The 25,880-nt window shown below is 47.0% G+C and overlaps 1 protein-coding gene across 6 annotated transcripts in view; it reads left to right on the plus strand.

Moving 5' to 3' along the window:
• The window catches only part of NFYC (nuclear transcription factor Y subunit gamma), a 73,249-nt gene extending 56,094 nt beyond the window's left edge, over nucleotides 1–17,155 (plus strand). For 2 of the 6 annotated variants that reach the window (XM_069479793.1, XM_069479796.1), the window contains 5 exons: nucleotides 4,086–4,259; nucleotides 8,877–9,035; nucleotides 12,078–12,185; nucleotides 14,621–14,680; nucleotides 16,258–17,155. In XM_069479793.1, coding sequence (XP_069335894.1) covers nucleotides 4,086–4,259; nucleotides 8,877–9,035; nucleotides 12,078–12,185; nucleotides 14,621–14,680; nucleotides 16,258–16,377 — 621 coding nt within the window. In that variant the 3' untranslated portion in view covers nucleotides 16,378–17,155. Of the gene's footprint in view, nucleotides 1–4,085; nucleotides 4,260–8,876; nucleotides 9,036–12,077; nucleotides 12,186–14,620; nucleotides 14,681–15,945 lie in introns of all 6 variants that reach the window. The other 4 variants (XM_069479795.1, XM_069479792.1, XM_069479794.1 and 1 more) reach the window with 4 other exon arrangements.
• The last annotated feature ends 8,725 nt before the right edge of the window (nucleotides 17,156–25,880 follow it).

Below are 25,880 nucleotides of genomic sequence, written 5' to 3' on the forward strand. Positions count from 1 at the left end.
GGAGCAAAGCTGTGCCTTGTTCTGCTTGCTTTACTTTGCTAATAAATTTTTAAGTGTTTTTAATGAATTATTTCTTAGTATATTATCCTTGGAAACAGAGTCATTCAGTGATTCCCATTCTTCCGATGCTGGTCCATATTAATAAGAGTCAGAGAAAGTGTAGGAGAACTGGGCATTCTAATCAGCATTTATAATTCTGACCCTGTATGCGGGCCTTTGGATTAGCAAGCCCTTTGTCACCTCCTTAGTAGAGCAGAGTGTGCCTCACTGCGTCTCCGTTCTTTCTGGGCAGTCTTTGCTACTGTAAACATCCTTGACTGGAAGCTGTAAGGTGTTCAGAGGAGCTTTCAGTCGGATGTTTACAGCGGCAGGCTGCCACGGTCGTCCCCAGCTGCGCATTGGCTTTGAAACATTACAGGTTCATGCCCATAGGCTCAGTTTCTCCTCTTGGGGTACTTCCCTCCTCTCTGAGAAGTCACAACCACAAGAACTCAGACCACTTCTCTTCCTTCAGAAGAAACAGTATCATACACCTGCTTTCCTTGGTGGAATTTTTTTTCTCCTTGTGTCTATCAGAAGTCCCCTTTAAAAACAAGATGGTGAGTTCTCTAATGAAATCAGGCTTTGCTCACTCTCATTGTGCTACCTCCTTGTTCTCTGTGGGCTGAATAGACTGGCTGGAGAGAAGGGTCACATCCTATCACTTCCTCCAAATTCCTTGGTGCCTCTGGCTCTCTCAGCGTGTCAGACAGCTCCTTGTTCCATCCTAGCTGGACTCGAAATGCTGTGATCCATCTCCTTTAAAGTGTCTAGCTGAAACAGCTTCTTGCTGCCTGGATTTAGTTCCTTGTAGGTGTTCAAGCCATTGATTGGCATCCTATTCGGGACAGCTGCTGCTTGGCCTTTGAAAGGTTGAGATTGCTGCAAGCCAGCCTGAAATTCTAAGATAGCATTTTCAATCCTCTGTAGACATGAAGTTTTCCCAAGCTACAAATTGGCTGGCACCTCCTAAAGTCCTTTGAAAGCGCCTACTCTCCAAAACTCACCCTTTCTGAAGGAGGCAGCAGTTCACTCTTGCTACTGAAGCAAATGCACTTTTTTTTTCTTGTGGCTGGCTGCACAACACTATGGTGATGGCTCTGGGATGTGATGCTGCTCATTCTCTGGCACTGTTTGTCAGTCTCAGCTTCTGAAAAGATTGCAAAAGCAAGCCCTCTGGTTGGGGAGGCCACTGCTAAAGTCAAGCAAGTGCCCCATTCTGGATTGATCCGGTCCTTAAGGGAGTGTTCTAGCACTTGGGGTGATCTCCCACTGATGGGAAGAGGAACTAGTCAGAAATATTGAGTTGTGGGTCTAAGGCTCTTGACTTCTCAGAGATGCTTGGGAATTTCTCTTATTCTTCAGGGAAGTAATAAGTAAAGATCATTTGAAAATAGAAGATAATTGAGGCCTGACTTCTGCCCCACTAAAGCTATGAGTTGAAAGTTCCTGCCCATTGAAATGTCATTATCTTTTTACCCGTTTCTAAACCAAGCATCATTCCCTTACTGGCTTGACTTCCATTGGCAGAATAATGAGTCTTCATATTGCAGAAGAGCCTTAGATATGCCTCCTTCTATTCCAGTGGTTTGACAGCAGCCATATCTTGTCCTAAAAACACTAACGTAGGTGCCACTACTTGATATTTGCAGTGTCCTAGACGCTGCCTAGGTAACACACAATCTAAGAGGATATAGTAAGCAGTGTGGAAGGAGCTCTTTACCTGCTCTCACAGCTTTTGGCAAGGGGTATTTTGACTTCTGGGAGGGGTATTTAAAGGATTTGCTTTTTGTCTGGCAAAAAGACCACATTCAACGCTAGATCAGCTTTAGTCAGGGATAACTGGAGACAGAACAGTCACTGGTCAGGGCTAGGAAATGCCAGTGACTCCCTGCTCCCTGATTGCCTACAAGTGGTTCTGGGGCTCTCGGTCCTCTATACCCTCTCATTACCCAAGAGCTTTTCCAAGTTAGGTCTGGACTTTAGTAATTTGTGCTTTTTATAAAATAAGAAGGAGAACTCAGTGGGAAATAAATACATTGAATCTGTTTCAACAGCTTTGCAAAGTGCAGGTGGCCTCTGCTTCTTGGCTGAAAAGGGTATCAGTATTTTATCCCTGCCATAGCCAAGACCTAGTTGCTAGGCTGACCTTTATGCATATAAATACTGAAAAGCTGGAGTTGAAATGGAGTTGACATTGTCACTTTTAAATTGTTCTGGAAATTGAGACCTAGATGAAAATAAAAGGGAATTTCCTTTTTCTTTTGCCTCAGCATAATCATGTTGAAGGTTAAAACTGTTTGGGTCTGACGCACAGAATATATTAACCTAGAAGGTTGATTTATGTTTAAGGACTTGCTTAGAAACCTAGAATGTTAGAAGTATCTCCCTAGGCTGGGTGGATGACCATCAGGAAACCTTGTCATGCAGAGACCCACATTTCTCAGAGACTAGGTATTAACAGTACTAGTTTTAGTATCTTGGCCCCCAGTCACCAGGCAAACAAAAGAATACCCAGCCCCATTCGCAGGGGAAACCAGCTTCTCCCCACACTATGGCCACAGAATCCTAGAAGCGTAGCAAAAGAGAATTTAGGACTCTTTCATATTGGTAACAACTGTTGGCTTCAAGAGACTTTATCATACCACCAACTTGGATTCAGATAAGTACTTCCCAGCCTCTGTCTGCCTGTCTATCTCAATCCATACATCATTCAAGAGGCACTTACTGAGTGCCAACATGGGAGCAGTGGGGATGGTTGGGGGCAAGAGAGAGATGGGGTTTATGTTTTAGCAGGCCAGGCAGTTAATTTGACATGCCAGTACAGAAAAGTGTAATGAGGACAGTACTATGGAAGCACAGTTCGGGGCACCTAACCTAGTGAGGGCCTGGACTCAGTACCAACTTTGTAAATGTCACTTTGGGGAGCTTTGAAGCAGGCCACAGGATCTCTCTGTACCTTGAATAAGTGTCTTTTCCTCTTTTCTGGAACCTGGCTAACTGCCCAAAACAAAGAAGTGAGAAAATGTAGCTAATATTTTTACTTAGCTGGCCCAAAGTGTTTGTATGTTTTTGTTGTTTTTGTTGTCCCAGGCAGGGCCACCATGTGTCACAGGTCACTCCGGATCAGACGTCGATCTCTGTGTCAGTGGTCAGGGGCCGACCAACCCCAGACCCTGTGGACTGTAACCATGCTGTAGTGTGTGTAAACATCCTACACTCTCAGCTGTGAGCTCAAGGTGGCTGGGAGAGGGTTGTTTACTCCTTCTGCCATGGAAAACATCAGCTGAAGAAGGAGCAGTCTCTTTACTCGGCAGATCGGACAGAACGCGACCTCCCTAGTCAGCGAAGGCAGTACCCCAGTGGAGAGCTGTCCATCAGGCCCCCTGGGTTGCGCTTCTGTGGCTAAGTACAACCAGAACCAGATGTGACACTGGATAGACATTTCATCAGTGACCACAGAGCTTTCGATGTGCTTGTGAAAAGCTGGGTACTTGCCTACCAGTGCTCTCAATCCTGACATTTGATTGTGAAATTCCAGCCCAGGAAAAGTCCTGTTTCCCTTTAACCTGTTCTGCCCCCTCCTGAGGTGGTGGGTATAAAATAAGAAGAGTGCTGCCTGTTTGAGAGATTGGGAGCTGGCCTGAGAGGCATGATGTTTGGGTAGCATCTTCCCAATGCTTGCAATTAGCACTGTTCTCGGATCACAGACCTTGACAGCATTTACGGACAGGCACTGCTGGTGCGTGGTTTTTAGTTACGATAATTATTTGCCCGTTTGCAACTCATCACGCAAAGGGTGATTACTCAGTACTTGAGAAAATTGGCTGTATGTTTTGTGAAGCTTATAGAAGAATCTGTTATTTTTAGTTTGATTTAGCACAACTGGTCTCTTCGAATTCCACTCTCCTTTGGCTTCAGATGTGGAGAGCTCAGCATTCAGCAGGCAACTGCACATGGCCTGCTTGGGGGAAGAGTGGAAATTCACTGTGGCGGCTGCTGAGTCGGTTCTTTTTCTCTTACCTGTCTCTCCTTCCACCCCACAGGAGGAGGTGCGCCAGTCTGTAACCCCTGCCGAGCCCGTCCAGTACTACTTCACGCTGGCTCAGCAGCCCACTGCCGTCCAGGTCCAGGGGCAGCAGCAAGGCCAGCAGACCACCAGCTCCACAACCACCATCCAGCCTGGGCAGATCATCATCGCGCAGCCTCAGCAGGGCCAGGTCTGTGGGCTGCAGAGGATGCCCACCCAGCAAGAGACCACCTCCTAGGTTTGGGGTGGGGAAAGCTTGACTAGGTCAGAGGGGCAGCCAAATCATTGCAGAGTATGGAAATTGAAGTCTGGAAAGCTGAGCTTTTCCCCCAATTCAGCTGTTGAGGTGAAGTGTCACCTTAATTTCTCTGGCCCCTGTTTTCCTAATAGGTCAGTTAAGGACAATGTAGTGAACAAGATGTTCTCTAGGGTCCCTTTGAACTCAGAAATTATAGAAGGAAAACAAAATCTCTATAATGCCCCCATGAAGAGTAGTGGGATCTCTGTATGAGGTGTTTTAAGTGGACGCTTACCTGCTGTCCATATCTAGGCCAAAATTGTAATTTGTTCAATTAAGGGGAAATTGGGTGTCATTGCCAGCTTGCACACCTCTCTCCTCTGTGTCATTTCTCCTTTCCATCATATCTGTGTCAGGTAACCTTCTCTTTGTACCATAGTAGAGAGGATTCTTTCTTTCCCCGCTAGTCGTGTTGTGAGAGTGATAACATTCATGTTTTTGGGGGGTCATGAGAGGCTGCAGAGAACTATGTACTGTGAGCTCTGAATCTAAATTCTCTGTCGACTGTTAATTTATTTGTTCATCAAACATTGAGCATCCTCTATGGGTAAAGTCCTGTGAAGTCCTGTGCTATGTATTGGGGATACAAACATGAATAAAACAGTCCTTATTTTCAAGGAATTCAGAATCTAGTTGGGGGCACAAATACTTAAAGGTTATACCACCAAGTGGGAAGCGTAAGGCATTCTTAGGATTATGTACAGGGAGTTAGGGATGTACAGGGAGTTAAGGGGAGCACATCAAAAGGAGAACCTAACAAAGATGTGAGGGAGGTGGTAGAAGAGGAGGTGGTCAGAGAATGTTCCTGAAAGGAATGAGTCTTAGAGGGAACAATGGAAGATAATCAAATAAAGCGTGAAAGGATGATATTGCCAGTAGAGGGCATGGCACAAGCAAAGACTTAGCAGTGGGAAACAGTTCTAGGGAGTGTTAGGAAAATAGAGCCGGCATAGGGGAACATAATAGGCAAGTCTGAACAGATAGACAAGGGACACATCCTGGATAGCCTGTGTCTTCCAGTAGGGAGCTGAGTTTGCCTAGAAAAAAAAAATTAGGGTAGAGGTGGATTTAGATATTAATTATGATCTTAGGATTTATCCCCTGCTCATTTATTTATCCATACAACAACATTGAGTGCTTGCTCTATGCCAGACACTGCTAGGCAGGGGGCGGTTCAAAGATGATTGTAGCTCAGTCCCTGCCTCAAGGGGTTTGCTGCACCATGATGCCTGAGGCACCTTTGGGTAATGCTTGTGCCTCTACAGTGGTGAGAGCTTTACCTGCCAAAGGCTTTATCCCTTTACAGAGTGAACTTAAAGGGAGTCTGCCAAGCCTGGCTCTGATTGGCTGATCATCCTAAGAAGCTCACGGCTGTTGTGCCCTGACAGCAGGGCACACCATACGTGATTTGACAGCTGCCATGCTAACACAAGCCCTCATTTTCCTAAAGTGATTTAGAAATACCTTGGAAATTCTCTTGGGAAAATTGGGTTGATATAGTACAGTGATGAGTTGGCAGCATGTTTTTTTTTTAGTCAGCGAGAATTTCATCTGTCCTCTTCTCTGCCAACCCAGACCTGCTCAGCGTGGAGCTGATAAGGCTTGTGAGGACAGTGAAGTTGGACCCACCCAGCATCTCTTTGGTATTGTTACGCTGTCCTGCTGCTGCAGGGTGGCCTCGTGCTGTCGCACCTCCCTGGACCTGTAGTGATAGCTGTTTCAAGTTGAGTCCAAATATCCTTTGCAGGATAGAATATATATTAAAGCAAAGTTGTAAGGAATGCATATTTTGGTAAAGTGAATCCTGTGTTTTTTGTCATAAATTGGAAACTTATTTCTGGAGGTTTGGGGACAGTCTGAGTTGAAAATTGCGGCACAAGAATGGAAGAGATGTTTCCTGTTGTCCTGGCCTACTGCATGTACTTTTTACTCAGAACACTCTTCTCATCTTTTTCCCTACCCTCCTCCAGTTTACAGTAATACGAGGTTATTAAGTATGAAATGTCCGATTTCCTTAAGTACTAAGTTTGACAGTTGATATCCCTGACATTTCACTTTGATGCTTCTTGTATTGTTCTTATTGTGAAGATACATCCTCAGTCTTTCAAACATAGGTTGCAGCTTGTGATTATCTTTCAAAAACATTTTTAGAACAATTTTTGTGAAACCACAGATAAGTAAAAAATTCGTGTTATTTTCAAATATGAGTTTCGTCGTGGAACCAATGCAATGCAGACAGCTCGAAATATCAACACAGTGTTTGGGAAGGATGTGGCCAATAAATGCACAATCTGTGGATGGTTTGAGAAGTTCCATTCTGGTGATTTTAATCTTGAAAATGAGCCACGTGGGTGACCTGAGATAAGAGTGGATAATGATGAGCTGAAAGCTGTTAGTGGAAGCGAATCCATCTCAACTTACGTGTGAATTAGCATCAAGGTTTGATGTTACTATTCCAACAATATTGTACCATTTGAAACAAATTGTCAAGGTAAAGAAGCTGGATGGATGGGTTCCCCATGAATTAAACAAGCATCAGAAGAGAAATCGTCTGGAAACTTGCCTTTCTTTGCTGTCACGACATAAAGGTGAACAAACCCTTTCTATACTGTATTGTGACATGTGATAAAAAATGGATTCTTGATGACAGTCTAAAACATTTGGCACAATGGTTGAATAAAGATGAAGTGCCAAAACACAGTTCAAAATTGAATATTCATCAAAAAAGCTAACGGTTTGTGTTTGGTGGTCCACCACTGCTATTCCACTATAGCTTCACAAAACCTGGTCAATCAATTACAGCGGATGTCTGCTGCAACCAGTTGGATGAAATGATGAGGATGCTTGCAGTTAAGCAGCTGAGATTGGTTGGTAGAGACCAGCCAATCCTCTTGGAAGACAACATTCGACCACATGTTGCGCAAACAATGCTGCTTAAACTACAGAGGCTGGACTTGGAAAGTCTCTGTCATCCACCATATTCACCAGACCTTGCACCAACTAACTACCAGTTCTTCCAGGCTTTGGACCACTTCTTGCAAGGAAAAATATTCAGTTCTCAACAAGCAGTTGAAAACGCCTTTTGCGATTTCATTGCCACTCGCTCTCTAGGTTTCTTTGCTGCTGGCATAAACAAGCTACTATTAACATGAGCAAAACTGTCAGTAGCTTAGGCGCATACTTTGTACTGCTTCTTGTTTGAGATATAATAAGCTACACTTTTGATTTGAAATCAGACATTTCATATTTAATGGCCTAATAGTAATTTCTCCTTACCTAGCGATTCCTTGAATCTCATCTATAGTTCTCAGAATGTATTCCCTTCCCTTGTAACAGTAGATGCATAGTTGTAATGTTCAGTAGACCTAGGCAGTCTGAAATAAGAACATCAGAGTAGCAGCATCAGTTGAAGTCCATGATTCATTGAGACTCCCAGAGTCATCTTATTGAGGTGATTCTTAATTCAGAGTGGGGAGAGATCATGTCCAAATCAGGGTCAGGGGTCGGTAGTATAAGTGTAGTTTTTAAACTTGGCTCCACCCACCTTCCATCACTACCATCAGATCAGCCAGATATGCTGGGTTCACTGCTCTAGGTAATCTGTAAAGTCATATCTAGGGCTGAAGTTTAGAGATTTGAGGGACTGATTAATCCTTTTGACAAGTTCATGTCTTTACCATCTGTCAAAAGAGTATATTTTATAAGACTACAATCCACTAAGTGTGTGTGAGAGACACAGGATCTGTCAAGCCATATACGTTAGACAGAAATGTCTTAAATCTGAGACTGCCATCTCTAGAAAGTTACGGTTCTTGCTTTATTAAATTCTGTTGATCTGAGGTAGGCTTAGTTAAGAGTCTAGGTTTTAATGGAATTTACTCTCCTGTGGGAAGCCATGCTGTGGTCCAGAGCAGCCATCTGCCCAGTGTGGGCAGGAGCCGCTCTGCTGCCTGGATGGGCGTGAAAGCCTTGCACAAGGGCCAGCTTCAGAGATATGCCCGTGTGCTTTATTTTGCTTTTAATGTCTTACGTGTGTAAGGAGTGCAGGACCCTGAACTTAATTGCTAAATTCCTACTGACTCCACTTTCCATTTGGTTTTGCCCTCCAAATTCATCTGCTCCAGACTTGACTTTGGCCATTTCTCAAGTGAACTGTCATGGTTGCTTTTGATTTTTTCTGTACTGTAGATGCCTTACCATCACTGAACCGGCCGTGAAAAGTTGCAACATTTGAGGCGTAGAGATTTATGTTTAGGGCCCGGGCAGATACTCTGTACCATGAGCCTAGAAATCTGTTTGGCTTTCCCATCTTTCATTTCAGAGAATAACTTTAGTAATGCTCTAAACCCAGAGGACTCTGTAGGTTGAGTATTGTAATTAAGGGTGAGATGAGTTTAAGCATTAGTGAAGGGGGTTTGCTCCTGGTTAACTGCTCATTATTAACCGTTTGGCAATCCTATGGGCTCCGAGCCAGAGCTCATGTGCCTTTCTCGTGACTCTTCCTTCTAGACCACACCCGTGACAATGCAGGTTGGAGAAGGTCAGCAGGTGCAGATTGTCCAGGCCCAGCCACAGGGTCAAGCCCAACAGGCCCAGAGTGGCACTGGACAGACCATGCAGGTGATGCAGCAGATCATCACTAACACAGGAGAGATCCAGCAGATCCCGGTAAGCCCTGCCCTGGAAGTCTGCATGGCTCTCTTCACAGCTTTATAAAAGGAAATACTTAAAGATTTTATATATACATACACACAATAATGTGTGTACGTGTGTGTGTGTGTGTGTGTGTGTGGTTTTTAACCCATATTCTTATTACCTCCACTACCACAACTTGCTTCACTACGTTTACTCCCTGCTTTCCTCTAACCTAGGTTCAGGTTCACCGTTGTGAGGTAGCTCCTCTCTATTTCTCCTCTCTCCAGCTATGCAGAGAAATCATTGTAACCACCATCCCGTGCCAAGGCTCAAAGGCCCTGTGAGGCAGTCCTGTCTTTTGATTAGCAGAGAATAAGAGGGAGGTGTACAGGGAAGGCCATAAATACACTTGTTGCATATTCATGAGTCAGTTCCCAGTGGAGCCTGCAGCAAAGTGTATTTTTGGCTTTCATTTAACTCATCCATTCCTTCACTGTGGACTGCTGCTTCCTGTGTGCCTTGAGAGATTTCATTTCTTAGATTTGTTGGCTTTTTTACTTGTACTTGTTCTTTTGTAAAATATATCCTTGTCTTAACACTTGTCTGTATATTGGTCATTTTGCCACCAAAAACTGGAAAGTGAGTGAAGTGGAGCAATCCTTCTATTTCCTGCCCCTTACCCTTCCTGTTGTAGGCAGGTATGGACTCATTTGGACTTGGCTAACTTCCTCTTTGAGAAAAGCTTGAAAAGTATCCTTAGCTCAATTTAGGAACTGTTCTTATTAATAGAGTAATAGGCTAAAAGAAAGCTTAGGACAGTGGTGTGTGTCTCTCTCTCACGTATGTACACGTGATACCCATCAATTCCAGGTGACTGAGCTCCGTCTTGCCTCATTGTTTCAGCCACCAACCCTAAGACCTCTTGAATCGTTCTCATTTTTGCATGTGAAGGCACAAAAGCAAGTTCATTTAAGCCAGAGAAGAGTTCCCTCTTTGCAGAGACTTTAAGCCTCTGGGGCACAGAGCTTTAGCCCAGAAGATTTGTTGCAGAATTCACAACAACCTCATCATCAACCTTACTGAGACCAGTGAACCTCATTCACTGGTCTCAGACACCTTCTTCAGGAGTCTGCATTTCTAGACTCTTCAGGCATCTCATTAGAGTGCTTGTAATAGTGATGACCTTCAGGAAGGAAACTTTGCTTTCCTTTAGAAAACCCAAGGGGTGGGCTTATTTGCTCTGTATTTAATGTAAAAAACTGTGAGAATCCCTAGGCTGAGGGGCGGAGCCTCCCCAGATGTCTTAACCGAAACCTGAAAGGAAAGCTTCTTGCTTCTGTTGAAGAACAGCTTGGAACCATTTGGCTCACAGCTTTTCACTCACATTTGGGTTTCTGCAAGGAGCTCTTCCCAGCTAGAAAATGTTAAATCCCTATGGCTGTCAGTACACCTTCTCCCACTCCTGGGACAAGGCTTTAATCTTTGATCCTGTGATCCTTGCCTGGAGTTCTGGTGACTCACGGGACCAGCCATTGTCACTCTCAGCTGATGAGGTTTCCCAAGTGTCCACCCCACTGCCCTTATCCCCACAAGCTACTTGACATGATTGCCTAGCAGCTGCGTGATAGGATTTGGTGGGGAATTCAGGCTTGGCGCCACAACTTCCCAGCAGCTCCTCTTGGCATATTCTCAGGAAAGAAATGACTGCAGGTCACGATATTCTTGCCCTGTCTCCTTTGAACCAGATTCTTAATGGGTTTAGATTTTGTGTTTCTCCATCTTGCCTCACGTGGAATATTCTACCAAGAACTTCAGAGTCAGTTTTTTATTGGTAGTTTAAATCCTTTGAGGTTGGAATTTTCAGAGAAGCAATTTGATTTAACACCGCATGCAGGAGAAGTACAGCTTCATCCCATCAGCATTTTCCTCACAGAAGTAAGATTCCTGTGATGAAGTCAGCTCTTGAAGGCTAGAGGGAAATTTGCTTCAGGGCAAAGAGGCAAGACTAGCCTATAGGCCTCAAGAAGCTCCCCCTTGCAACATAGGTAGGCTGGGTAGCCAGGGAGGGTGGTTTCTGGGGCCCCCAGATGGAGACAGGCCAGATCTGCCCATGTTCCCTAAAATTCTTTGATTTGATTCCCCTAAATCGAGGGTGTGAATGTCTGCAGTCCTCTGCTAACCTAATATTATCCCTGCCAAGCCGCAGTTCCTCTCACGTTGTAACTGCTTTGGTCCTCTCTTCATCCCTAGCTCAAAGCACTAATACTTCCATGGTACACTGGAGCGTTGAGAGCCTGAGTTAAGGCTTTTAGTACACAATTAAATGCAGCATGTGGTATTATTGTATTATCTGAGATTTAATCGGAAGCATGAGGGACTCTAAGGGCGCTTTTGTAGCTTTGGTTTCCCATGATGGGGTTTTCTGTGAAAGGTTTATTGATTCTGCTTCCCCTTGGGAGCTGTTTGGCCAGAAGCTAGTGCTGAACACCAAGGATCCTAAAAGTCCAATAGACCCCCATTGGTCCTGGCTCTTGGGGACAGAGATAGTAAAGCAGGCCAGCTCCAGGATGTGCAGCATGGGGCTGGGCAGCACGGGGGCTCTGGCGTGGAATGATGGACATCTGCTTTGGGCTCCCAGTGGACACGGGAACTCTTCACAGTATTGAGAAGTATGGAGATGGAGGAGGAAGAGGTCCACGCTTAAGGTTCAGGCATTCCGATAATGTCGTACAGGCTTTGAGGTACGTTCCTAAAATAAACTGTAATCAAGCAGCCAAGAGCCAGCGAATGATGAGCATGCAGCCATGCTGTTCTCATGTAAGTGACAGGATCTTCCGGGAGTTTTTCACAAAGTCCACTCGGAACATATCCTCTTCTGTGTTGTGTGTCTTGTGGGGTGGGGATTTTGTGTTTTTGCTTGTTTTGACCTCTGTTTAAAAGGGACTTTTTTCAGTGTAGGCTTCTTTGGAGAGTTTAAGGGGTAGAGGGCAATCACCATCTCTGGTCATGGAAAATGTGGCTGGTTGAGATTGTGCTCAGTCTCTTATGGCCTCTTTGTCTCTGCCCCTGCCCTAGGTGCAGCTCAATGCTGGTCAGCTGCAGTATATCCGCTTAGCCCAGCCTGTATCAGGCACCCAAGTCGTGCAGGGACAGATCCAGACACTTGCCACCAATGCCCAACAGGTATGTGCCCCAGAGACATGAGGCTTGAGTTGGAGACCGGCGGAACTGGCTTCTGGCTCAAAAGGAATGTGCACCACACAACTCTCTTGCCACCTCATGCTTCAGCTAAAGGCACCCACCCCCGTACCCTTTATATCTGTTCTGTACCCCAGGGGACAAATGGGGGTAGTTGGAAGATTGGATTCAAAGTGTGTCTCTTACCGTCTAGTTCTTGAGGGACAAAGAAATGCAAGTCAAGGGAAGTCTCAAGGGTGCCCGAGAGAAGCCTAATACGTATGCGTGCACGTCAGACCGCAGCAAGCATTTGCAGACTGCCTAATCTTCAGGCTGAGTTTCCATCTTTAAACCAGGATAACTGTCGCGTTCTGGCACCTCCTGTGGTCTTTGGAAAGCTTGCTTAGATTTTACCCTGACTTCCTCATGCATCCCTAACCAGAAAGTTTGCCCATCTCCTCTCCTCCTGTGCCCTACAGGATGAAGGCTGTGAGTCACAAAGGCTGAAGGGGATGCCTCTCTGGGCCCAGGGGTGTTGGGGGACACGGGAGTCACTGGCAGAGGATGGGGGAAGCTGGTCAAGGGGAGGCATTGTTAATGGATTCTTTTGCCTCAGACCCAAAAAAAGCAGCGATCGTTTAAGAGCTGGACCTGTCTGGCCCAGTTGCATTTCTGGTGATGTATCTATTGACAGTGGTGACAGAGCTGAGTTTGTAGAGCAGGTCTCCGAAGATCTCATTTGGGAAAATGAGAGGAATGAGCCAAAAGCAAGGCTTCTGAGTTCCATGTAGTCGCTGGGATCGTTAAAGGGCCCTTTCCATACCCACTCCCTGGCCTGCCATAAGGACTTGGACTTTTCTATAATTTCCTTAGGGCTCGCTAACACTGATTCACATCTTAAGACTGGTCATACCCTTGGGTCTCCCCATCCCCCTCTTTTTTTAATCTTGTAAGATTCTTCCCTGGAAGCCAGAAAACTTTTTATGGCATGGGAGTGGGAGGAAACGAGAAGGAAGGGTTCTTGGTTTCTCAGAGGTCAGTTTTGGGAACAGAACCAAAGGCAGAAAGTGGGGAGAGGAGGGGGAAAAGGAAGAAGCAGGTGCCTGAGGGCACTTAAAATCTCTGTAAAAACAGGTTGTAATTGTGACAACCTGGCACTTAGTAGGTGAGACACTCAGTAGGTGCTCAATAAATGTTTGTTGAATGAATGCTGAATAAATAACATGTAAATGGAATTTAAAGGTAAGTGAAACTTTCTTTTCAGCTGATGTGAATAGCCATCCTGTTGTTCACAGGACACAGTTAACCTTCTTATCTATGAGGAGTATTTTCCATTTATCTTAGGCTCATTTATTTATTCTACAGACATTTCTTGAATACTTACTTTGCACAGGGGATATAAAGACAAAACCTAGCTCCTGCCCTCAAGCAGCTTATAGACTGTTGGAAGGAAAAGGATCTGAAATAAGGAACAATAGTAAGAAATTGTCATGAAGCCCTCTCACACCTGTCCCCCTTCTTACTCCTGATAGCCTCATGGGTAGGCCTGCAGGGTGGCTTTTGGCCACCATGAGGACACTCGAGAGGACAGCCCTTACCTTGCTGGCTGGCTGTGATGATTCAAGGAGATGGTGCACACGGGACGTTGCCAGTCCAGTGTTCCATAGATGCACACACATGCACGTTCCAGTCCTCTTTCTAGTTTACCAAGCTGCTCCCAGCAGTTGTCATTATATGATGCAGTTCTGCATGTCAGTAAGTTTATTCTAAAATCCCCACATAATGTTCTAAGTACATGTGATAAATATTTTCCTTGCTCCTCCCCTGTCCCTCCCCCTTCCTCCTCCACTCCCTTGGCCCAGAGGGCTGCATATTGCCTATCTCGGAAAAAGTACTTCATAGGTTTGCCACGAGGACTGCCAGGGCCAAGGCCACTTGCTCGCCCGGGTGTTTCATATTCCATTCAGATAATCTGGGTGATAAGGGTTTGGTTTGGAGCCCACCTTCCAAGAATGAAAGGGACCACTTAACACTTCGCCCAACATTTTGCAATCTGCCTTCACTAGCTGAAGGACTCTCAGGATGTCTACCCCAAACCATAGCACATAGAAACTAGGTGTTCTGTTGGAGCCTCAGACCTTGAGGTGAGTGGGTGGTTGGGGGAGTAGGTGGACCTGAGAGAGATGGGTATGAGAGTTGTATTATTACATGCTCCAGGGTTCTCAGTGTGCCTATGTGGGGCCAACTCTTTGGGTAGCCATCAGTGCTAGGAGATTGGGAATGACCCTTCCTTTCCTACTACTCATCCAGCACCTTCTGGCTACTTTATATGCGTTGTCTGACCTGATCTTCACAATCCTCTCCTCGGTGGTGGGCTGGTGGGCCGGCAGGCCCAGACCCTTGGAGCTGACGTGCCTACTCTGCCATCTTGATTCCTACAGATTACACAGACAGAGGTCCAACAAGGACAGCAGCAGTTCAGCCAGTTCACAGATGGACAGGTAGGGTACCCACCTGGGGCAGGGGCAAAGGGTGAGGAGTTGGGGGGCAGGGTAACAGGTAGTATCTGGGTTTGGATGGTTAGGGCAACTGTCCTATCCTCCACTAACAATGAGTGGACAGGAATTGTTCAAACAAGAACAGTCTTTAAATCAAGGCACGTATCCTTTAGATTTATAGACCTGTGGGACTAAAAATAGTCTTAGACATATAACCCACATTGCCATTTTACAGATGGGTAAACTGAGCCCCAGAGATGGGAAGTGCTGGTCATTTCAGAGCCAGGACTGGAATGCGATGCGAGTCTCTTACTTCCTCTCTCTGTAGGACTGTTTTTTTTCCCTAAGCCTTGATGCTTTTTTAATAGCATGGGCTAGTTGAAATGCAGAGAACGTGTGACCTCCCAAGCTCTCTCGGTTCCTGAAATTCAGTAATATTAGACCCATGCAAGGAAGGCATCTTCCCTTTTCCCTCTTGCTTTCCCCTCACAGTACAGTCCCAGAGACCACTGAGCACATGATAGGATGACACACCCACACTTGTGCTGTCTGCTGCCCAAAAGAGAGAAGAGCTAGCATCAGGACTCACCTCTGGCTTCTCCTAGCACCACATGCTAGGCCTACACGCCAGGGTTTCTATGGGGGTCTTGGCTTTTGTTTTTTCCCCAGAGTCTCGCTTTGTCGCCCTGGCTCAAGTACAGTGGCGTCATTATAGCTCACTGCAACCTCAAACTCCTGGGCTCAAGCAATCTTCCTGCTTCGACCTTCCAAGTAGCTGGGAGTACAGGTGCATGCCACCATGCCCAGCTAATTTTTTATATTTTTAGTAGAGACAGGGTCTCACTGTTGCTCAGGCTGGTCTCAAACTCCTGAGCTTGAGTGATCCTCCCACCTCAGCCTCCCAGAGGGCTAGGATTACAGCGTGAACCACCGCACCTAGCCGGGTCTTGGCTTTTGGTTTCTCTGGGGGGGCACCTGAGAAACCAAGTGGCTCGTTGGCCCTAACCGTCTTAAGTGGCTGTGTGAGCTTGTTCTCCACCCTTCATGGGTCTTGGCTGTAGCAAGTGTTTAATACCAGGCCCCCTCATTAGCAGGGCCCATGTAGAAAATGCAGGTTCAGTATAGCTTCAACCTGAGTCAGATACTCTAAGGAAAGGAGGAGAGGGGGTAATCCTACTGCCCCTGCCAGTGAGGGTTACCAAGAGTTGGGGAAATGCTGACTTCCAAGCTGCTGGTACAGTGGTTCGAATTGCTTGTGTTTGTCACAGAGGAACAGCGTGCAGCAAGCTCGAGTCTCTGAGCTAACGGGAGAGGCAGAGCCCAGAGAAGTGAAATCCGCAGGAAATTCAACTCCCTGCACCTCTTCCCTGCCCACCACACACCCCCCCTCACACCGGGCTGGTGCCTCCTGTGTCTGCTGCTCCCATCCCCAGCAGAGCTCCACATCCCCTCCTCCTTCTGACGCCTTGCACTGGGTGGTGGTTGAGGTATCTGGGACCCCCAACCAGCTGGAGGCCCATAGGGAGCTGCATGCCCCTCTCCCGGGGATGACCTCACTCTCTCCTCTCCACCCCTCGCAGCAGCTCTACCAGATCCAGCAAGTCACCATGCCTGCGGGCCAGGACCTCGCCCAGCCCATGTTCATCCAGTCAGCCAACCAGCCCTCCGACGGGCAGGCCCCCCAGGTGACCGGCGACTGAGGGCCTGAGCTGGCAAGGCCAAGGACACCCAACACAATTTTTGCCATACAGCCCCAGGCGATGGGCACAGCCTCCCTCCCCAGAGGACCCGGCCGACCTCAGCGCCTCCTGCAGGCTAGGACACTGGTGCACTACGCCCCACGCCTGGGGGCCAAGATTCTCCAGCAGAAAGATGCAATATTTTTTGTTTCCCTTTTTCCATTTTTTTTTTCTCCAAGGAATCAATATTTCAGTATGTTAAGCTGTGTGTCCAATGCTATGAAATGAAAATATTAAATAACATATTTATGGCATTTTCTTAAAGAGTGTGGTTGAAGGAATATTTCTCCTTTTGTTTTTCTTTTTTGGTTCTCACTGCCACTTCTTTTTAGGAGCAAATCTCCCCGGGGTGTGCCATACGGTATTTCCTAACTCTTGGAACAGCTGCTGCCCCCAAGATTTGCCACCTTGTTCTGCCCTCAGAGTGAATTAGGTGAATGTGTGTACCTGCTTTTTCACTAGTGGTCCTCTCTCCACCCCCTGCACTCACCTCTGTGTGTTTGCACCCAGAGGCCATGGAAACATTCCTTGCATTTAGAGACAGACTCATTCCCCATGGAGAGTGGGTGGTTTCATTCCCACACCCTGCTCTCCCAGGGACCCGAGGAGACTAGAACTTTGTGCATTTTCTGCCCCTCCTCCCAGCCTTTATTTTTTAAATTCATTAAAAATTGTGCTAGTCTCCTTTGCTGCATGGACTTCAAACTGCATGAAATGCAATAAATCTCATTTTAGATAATTAGTCTGGGTTTCTCTGTCTGGGGGCATTCCTGGGGCCACTTTGCTTGGGAAAGGCGTGGAAAAGTTCATTTGTCCTCATATTGTATGGTATGTGGGAAGCATACCATACAATCCCCTTGTGAGAAGGGGATGTCAAAAGCTAAGGTAACTTACGTCGTATATCTGAGTCAAAGTGAGGTCCTCGGCCAATTTTAAAAGTGAACTTCATCAGAATATGTTTGCTGCTCAGAGGTGCCCACCCACATTGCTTACTGGACTACCACACGTGTGTCAGATTGAGCTGTGCCCTGCTTAGTTGAGGGTCAAGGGGGCATCTCTCATGGAGAAAGCTGGCTCTGTGCTGCAAACAAGAAACGAGATAAACCCCTCCAGTCCTGCCTGGCACAGGCTGGCACTCTGAGTTGCCTGCCTTGGCCATGCCCATTACTAAAGGCATGGCTCTGGCCGTGGAGAGCAGCCCAGGCCCCTTGTCAGCCAGCAGATCAGAGGGGTTCTCCAGCCAGGGCCTGCTTCCTGTTAAGTGTGGAGAATAGAAAGAGCATCCCACTTCTTTATTGGCCACAGAGGCCGGTGATGAGCCACCTTTCTCACCTCTACCATGTCATCCTTACAACTAGAATGAGGACTGTTGTCATGGGAAGAGCAGTGAACTGGGTGCCAGGAAACGTAGGTAGATATAGACTTGCCATAAAACCATGGGCCACTCCTTGTCTTGAGACTGTCTCAAAGGGTGAGGTGGGAATGGGGGAAAGAGGCTTATATTTGAAGATTTCAAGTCCGAGCCTGATACTGTTATGATTCCCTCACCAAATATCCCCCACTCTAGATCATGGGGGTAGGACATGGATTGGTTTTCAAGAATGAGCAAAGATTCAGGTAACACTCCTGCCTTCTGTTCTTTCTTCTTCCCAAGAGATGACCCAGATCTCTTGGATCTATTTAAATATCTTGCCCAGATTCAGATCTGGTCAGCTCTGCCCTTTACTTTTGGATTGGGGGAGTCCTGTTGACTGTGTCTTCTTGATGCTGGTAGTTTATAAAGTACTTGGCCATCTATGTTATCTATTTCATTTTAATTCATTTACTTAAGTATACCTTACCTCATTCCACAAGAAAAACTGAGATGGCTTGCAATGAAAACATAACACATGAAATAATAAAATAAGACAAATTAAAATTAGGACAAATATAATTGACTAGGAAATCAGGATCATAGAAAACCAGAACACAAATGTGATGGCCATAAAGCCCTACCTAGTTGTTAGAATTATTTGACCCTGAGCTTCCTGCCACCAAAGCAAAAAGAGATGGGACCAGGTGAGGGATTCACACTATGAAAGAAAGAAAACGTTGTTTTGCAAAAGCAGTTGTCTTAGTTTTGAGGTTTGTGATATGTGGTAGCCTTCCAATATCATCAGGGTAGGTAAAGCAAGTGGTACTGTCACCATGAGAAGTCAGTAGGTCAGCCCCCATATGCGTCTGACTCCCAAGTTCAGTCCCCTCCTCCTATATCCAGTTACCTTCATCTTCAAAATCTCTGGACTTTTCTCTAAAGGAGGTCTTCTGGCCTTTCCAGCTATCCTGTACCAGAACATGTCTTGGTGAGACATCATACAATAAGCAAGTTTTCACCAATAGCCATGTGCCCAGTCGCAAGTGCAGAGAATGCAAGAGAGAGAAAGCAAGTGTGTAGAGGGCCCTGGTCTCCGAAAAGGCAGGAGCCCCACTATTTCAGTTCCTGGCATGCTCTTTCCCACCTTGCTGCTCTTTGACTTGTTCGATTGGAATTTCAGGCCAATCAGTGGGTCCCCATTTCCCCACAGACTTGCATGCTTGTTTTGGAGATGTTTCGATCAGTTGTGATTGGTAGGTAGCTTCCCTGCTGAACACTTTCTCTTTAAATTTTTCTGCCAGCAGGGCCCATCCTAGTGTAAACAAACCCTTTGGTGCAGCCCTAGAGAGCCCCTATCTAATACCCAGCACGATCCCCTTACATCCGGAGCACTCTTTGAACATTTTTCCTAGCACTTGCAGCATCCGTCCTCTGATGATCTTCAGAACGACCCTGCCGGGGAGACAGGAAGAGGGATCATGATCCCTGTGTTATACAGATGGAGTCATGGGAGGTCTAGTGAAGTGCAGTGACTTGCCCAAGGTCACTTCATGAATTGGGGGTGGAGCTGAAACCAAAACACTGGACTGACACCCCCACTTCCCACTCTGCAAACACAGTTGCTCTTTGGCCAAAGGTGATGTGTATGTGTGTATAAAAAAACAAGGCTTTACTAAATGTGAGCTGTCTCCTTTTACTCAGGCTCCCTGAACCAACTGGCCCAGCCCTGAGTATACGTAGAATAAATAAAGCAATTGGGTCTGGTCTGAGGACAGCTGGTAGTTGGGATAACTTTCCAGGGGGCTGATGTTGGAGATTGGAGACCCCTGGAATTGCAAGCCCACTATCTGGCTGGCTTCCTTGCTGCTCTGGTCTGCCAGGGCCACAAGGGGGCAGCATGCATCCCTCACCTGAGTCTGGGAGGTGCCCTGTCTCACCCTCATCTCTACTGGAGACAGTTCTGGGAATCAAGGGGGTTATGATATGACTGTCCCCTTTCTCAATGGGTACTAGATCCTTAGCCCCTTCCTGATCAGACCCTCACCCTTTGAACGGAGAGGGCTCCCTAGGATAACCGCGAGGGCTGGAAACACTACCCTTACCAGAGTATTGCACCAAGGTGGGTAGTTAGATTTGAAGAAGGACTTTCTGACAGCCCAAGTTCATTCAAGGTCCTTATCTTTCCAGCTTTGTTTCTTCCCACTTTCCCTTCCCCACAACCCCCTCACTCCGTGTTCCTGTCACACCCAATTACTCACTGGTTCCTGAACTCACCTCTGTGTTTTCTGAATGTGCCGGCCCATGCCTGGAATGCCCTTTTACTTCTTTTTTCACTTATTGATCTCCTGTCCATCCATCAAGGCCCAATTTAAATGGCCCTTGCTGAGAAACTTCTAATTCCTGGGGCAAAGTCAGCGAAGACCTCTTCAACTTCTACAACCTCTGTTATTAGAGTTCATATACACAGTCATTCAGCAAATGTTCCTTTGACACCTCCTGTGTGTCAGACATTGTTTTGAACGTTGTAAATACTGCTTAAATCTAGAGGTCCCTGCTATCACGGAGCTAATATTGACTGTTGGGTTGGAGGTGGGAATGGGGGGGATAGACAGTAAACACAAGACCAAGTTAGGCTCTGAGGAAACCCCCTATCCCTCTGTTAGAACTTGCTGGTTTGGGCTATCTTCCTCACAGGTGGTCCTTCGCCAGTTCAGGGTCATCTCTGTGCCTCTGGGCCTGGCACCAAGAGGGTAACAGTAAGCGGTGAGTGGGTGAATGAACACAAACCCATCCTTGCAGCCATACTGCGCACATTCCCAGCTCTGCTCATCTGCTCTCACCGTGACTTTTTTTTCTTGTTAGCAATTTTTTATTGATCTCTGATAATATGCTAGGCAGGGGTGTTAGATGGAGATTGTCCTTCTAAGAAATTTCTGTACTGGAAAATACTTCTAAAGCTTAGTACCTAAATGGATTCTCATTTCATCTTCACGTCAAATAAGGTAGGTATTCGCCCCATTTTATAAGCAAGGAATTGAGGCTCAAAGAGATTGAGAAATTGCCCAAGGGCACCAGCTGGTTGAATGGAGCCAGATGCTCCAAGAAGGAGCCCCTGTCCCAGGTGGTCTTGTCCCCTCTGTGATTCATTTCCTGTAGAGAATGAAAGTCCCCTTCCGCACCACGCCCTAGGTAGGACCTAACCTTTGTCCCATGGCTCCCGCCATCTATAGGCCTCTGTAAGGTGGTCTCTGACCTCCCAAGAGAGGACCCTAGCGTAGAGGACAAGTGCCCAGTCACATGAGCAACTTGGGCATGGCCTCTTCAAAGGCCCTAGAGCCAGGCCCCTACCATGGCCCAGGAAGAGGAGGCAGAAGGACAGTAAGGCTGGCACTCAGAAGGGAAGAACCTGAGCTGGGCCCCCACTGGGCCAGGCTGGGCGAGGCTCCTCTGCCTGGTGCTGAGAGATCGGAAGCAGAGCCCCGCCTCCCTCCCTATCCCTGAGCCCCATCACCTGTGAGCTCCCAGCCCCTCCCTCAGTCCCTGCACCTCTCTCTGTGAAGGTCTGTGGAACAGAAGCTTTCTAAGATCTTGTATGTGTCAAAATGTCTTTATTTTGCCCTTTCATTTAAAAGACAGTTTGGCAAAATATGGAATTCTAGGTTCACAATTATTTGCCCTCAGCACTCTGAAGATATATTCCATTGTCTTTTGGCATCTGTTGTTGCTGATGAGAAGCTTACTGTCAGTTCAATTATTGAACCTTTGTAGATAAGCTATCTTTTCTCTCTGGTGGCCTTTAGAATTTCCTCTTTATTCTTGATATTCTACACTTTGACTACAAGGTGTCTAGATGTAGTTTTGTTTGTTTTGGTTTTTACTAAGCAAGCTGTGGGGCTTTTAAATCTAGAAATTCATGTCTTACGTTTGGAAAGAGCTTAGTCACTCCAGTATCTCTTTCTGCAACTTTAATACATATGTTGGGGTTTCTCATTCAACCCTATTATCTTTTCTTTTTTTTTTTTTTTTTTTTTTTTTTTTTCTTTGAGACAGAGTCTCACTCTGTTGCCCGGGCTAGAGTGAGTGCCGTGGCGTCAGCCTTGCTCACAGCAACCTCAAACTCCTGGGCTCAAGCGATCCTCCTGTCTCAGCCTCCCGAGTAGCTGGGACTACAGGCATGTGCCACCATGCCCGGCTAATTTTTTCTATATATATTTTTAGCTGTCCATATAATTTCTTTCTATTTTTAGTAGAGATGGGGTCTCGCTCTTGCTCAGGCTGGTCTCGAACTTCTGAGCTCAAACGATCCGCCCACCTCGGCCTCCCAGAGTGCTAGGATTACAGGCGTGAGCCACCGCGCCCGGCCCCTATTATCTTTTCTTTCATAAATTTAATCTCTTTATTGTTCTGTTCTTCATTCTGGAGGATTTCCTATTCTAGCTTCTCATTCATTCATTCTCTCCTCAGCAATATTTACTAACCCATCCATTGATTTTTTAAAATGTCAGTGACTTTAGTTTTCATTTCTAAAATTTCTAGACAGTTCTGTTCATTTCTGCTACATGTTCCTGTTCGATATCTTTCTGTTCTTGTTTTATAGATGCTATTTCTTCCTTTATCTTCTTGAAGATTTTAACTATATTAAACTTCCTTTCAGATTGCTCTATTATCTCTAGATCTTTTGGTATGAATTCTCCCATGAGAGATATGTCTCTGAAGGTATTGTGCTTCTAATATGTTGGGAAATTTATCCTTGAGATTATTTTCTGCACATTTTTCTGACTGTGCCCTGAGATATGGAGGCTGCCCTAAGTCATGATTTCTGTTATATGTGATCAAGCCGTGTGGAAGTGCACCAGCCTCAAACCAGCTCTTATGCTAGTGTCTTGGATTGTGATTTTTGCATGGCATGGATATCAAATCCTGAGCCCACACCCCATGTAGACAGGCTGAGGTGTCATACTCATACGGGTACTCTTTCTACCGAAAGCCAGAGCCAGGTGGCTAGCAGGCAGAAGGATTTTAGTCCTGTTCATGGCAGGCCACACTTTCCTAGAACCAGCTTTAAGTAGGGAGCCTACAGTTTAGCCCCTGCCACTGATGGGGTCTGCAACTATATTTCCCACCCCTACTGGAATACTGAACCCTCGCTCAGCTTCAACTCCTGCTTGCCACCAGGAATTCCATCTCATTTATGGCCTGTAACAATTTCTCATTCTTGCTTTTGAGCTTGAATATGTATTTTTTTTAAAAAGTATCCAGCATTTACCTTGCAATATCTAATATTTCAAATAGGAGGGACTTCAATAAGTGGGTTTTTTGTTTTTTTTTACAGTTTTGGCAATTTAGAGTCACAGAAAGATGCTGAGGGGACCCCTCCCCCCACAAGCTCCAAGCCGTTAGGGTGGCTTTGTTCCCTCTCCTCTCCCAGGGGCATCAATAAGCTTTTAATCAAGCTTGACCTGGATGAAGTCCCACTCTCTGAGCCTCCCACCTCTGCCACTGAGCCCCTGGCCTCTCTTTGGAGCCCCCATTCTCCGCCCTCAACCCCTCTCTCCCTTACCAGGTGTCATCTGCTTTCTAAACCCCTTCCCTGCTACCAATCTTCAGTCCCTCCTACTCACAGCATCTCCCTCCCTGAGCTCTCATCCAAGTTGCTCCCACCAGGGGAGCATGGAAGTTCTTTTCCATTGCATACTCAGCAACTCAGAAAAATCCTTCCTCTTCATTTTTCAACCAACTCCACTGTCCCAGTGGCTCTCACGGAGAATGTGGAGCCTACCAGCAGGACCACAGCACTGTTGCCTTCTGCATGGTCTTCCAGAAGTTGAGGTTAAGGAGGAAGAATCCTGAAGGCAGAAGAGGAGCAGCAAGAAGGGGATGGCTTTGATCTTCATTTCCACACCCCTTCCTCCCTCTGTTTCTCCTCCCTGGGGGCCCCCTCCAGCCCTTAGGATCAATGGGGGTTCACTTTCGCTGAGCTCAGCGACACTGCTCCCTCCCCACTTCCTGTGGCTCTGAGCTGACTGGCCAGGCCTGCTTGGTCTAGGCTGGGGACAGATCAGGGTGATGGGGCAGGGAGAGAAACTGTCATCTGCTGGGTGGCTTGAGTCTTGTGTCCTTTCTGGGCTGCACAGGGAACAGGAAAAAGGAGTTTCTTTCATACCTTCTCCTCCTGCTTTCAGTGGGGGTGGAGTCCCAGAGGTAAATAGTGTGATGCTGTCACCCTGTGAGCATTCCAGTCCCCTCCTAGGAAGCCCTCCTAGATTGAGAAGAGCTGCCAGGACCAGGAAATTCCCATAGCATCTCCCCTTCCACCTCAAACACACGCCTAAAGAGTAGTAAGATGAATGGTTCACATTTGTGCAGCTCCCTGCATGATCTGCGACTTTCTCACACATGATTGCATTCAGCCCTCCAGAGAGCCAGGGGAGGTGGGGAAGCGGTGGAGTGACTTGCCCAAGGTCACCAGCTAGTCCAGAGGGAGAGCCAGGACTGGAAGCCCAGCCATGAGTTGTAGTTCAATGCTCTTTCTGCCTCTGGCACTGCCAACCTCCCCAGGTGCTGGTGCTTCCCGCTTCACCCCTCCTGAGCTCTCCTGTAGGGAGCCACAGCCTCTGCAGCATGCCCAGGCCCGAGCCCTGGCTGGGCTTCCTGTTTCTTATCAGGCCAAACTGGACCCTTCAGCCTGGCATTCGAGGCCTCCCGTGTCCTCCTGGCTAAGATTGCTCTTGCTCCCCCGTGCTCTGTAACATCCTCCCCACCCCAGTAACCCCCACCTCCCAGCCCCTGCACACATTGCAGCACAGGGGTTATGAGCAAGGCAAGTCTCTTCACTGAGCCTCAGTCTTCCTGGGCTGTAAAATGGGGGTGTGAACAGTATTAAGTCACAGGGTTGTTGGGATGCTGAACTAGACAATGTAGGTAAAGTGTCCTGCACAAGGCTTAGCAGTTAGCATGAGGCTCAGTAATGGGAACTGCAGGTATTATTGGTTGTAATTCTCTGAACTTCTCCAAGTTCTCCCCACTCCCATCACCGGGAAGGCTCCCTCTGTCATTGCCTGTGGGGACTTCTCCCTCATCTGACCCCTAACAACCCTTAGAGCTGTAAGAAAGCCCAGGAGGTTCTGGGGTACAGGGAGGGAGGAGGAGACAGGTGGGTGTAACCCAGATACCCTCACCCCAATTCAACCAGAGCACCTTTGCTCCAAAGCTTTGCACACACCGGAGTGCTACCTTATGATTCTGTCTGTAAAATGGATTCTATTGCTGATAAAGTGTGAAAACCTCTGACTTAAGTCACTCCCTCCTACTTCAGGAAAGGAGTCTGAGGCCTTGATTGACCTGGGGTCACAGGGAACTCAGCGACAGGCTTGAGCCTAGCCTGAGAGACCAAAGTCCTAGGTCCTTCCAGACCTCAATGCTTTTCAAACCTGGAAGTCTCACTCCCTGGCAGGAATGAGTTCTGGAGAACAAGCATTGGCCATGTGTGGTTCTCCTAAGCCCCCAGCTGATCCCAGCACTCAGTGCCCAGTAGGCAGGTGCCAGCCAGGGGAGAGCACAGGTCACAGACAGTTCCGGGGTCACAAATGGGTTGTGTGTCCTTAGGCGAGTCTCCACACCTCTTTGAGCCTAAGTTTTCTCACAAGCAAAGGGCTGCTCTTTGTCCCAAAAGGGACAGGACCTGGCACACAGTTGGTGCTCAGCAAATGGGAGCACTCTCCCTCCCCACCCTTCCTCCCAATCAATACCTGCTCCATTGATGGACCAGGGGGACAGTGATGAATTGCAGGAGATCTTGGAGCCCTGCCCCCTTCTAGTACAGATGGGGACCCTGAAGCCAGAGCTGGGAAAAGACTTGCCCAGGTGGGAGTGAGTCTTAGAGAGTGAGTCTGGGCAGAGCGGGGACATTTGGGCACCGTTACCAGGGAGGGAGATGAGGGCTTGGGCATGGGAAGAAAGCTGCTGAGGGTGGGGTCAAGGGAACAGGTGGGAGAGAGGGAAAGAGGAGGATGGGAAACCACACTGCCCCTTCCCATCCTCTCCAGCAGAGGGGCCGGCTGAGCGAGCCTGAGACAGCTGTCTGCTCAGAAAAGTGTCTTAGTCACCAAAG

This window comes from Eulemur rufifrons, chromosome 8 (assembly GCF_041146395.1).
Source record: "Eulemur rufifrons isolate Redbay chromosome 8, OSU_ERuf_1, whole genome shotgun sequence".
Taxonomy (NCBI): Eukaryota; Metazoa; Chordata; class Mammalia; order Primates; family Lemuridae; genus Eulemur; species Eulemur rufifrons.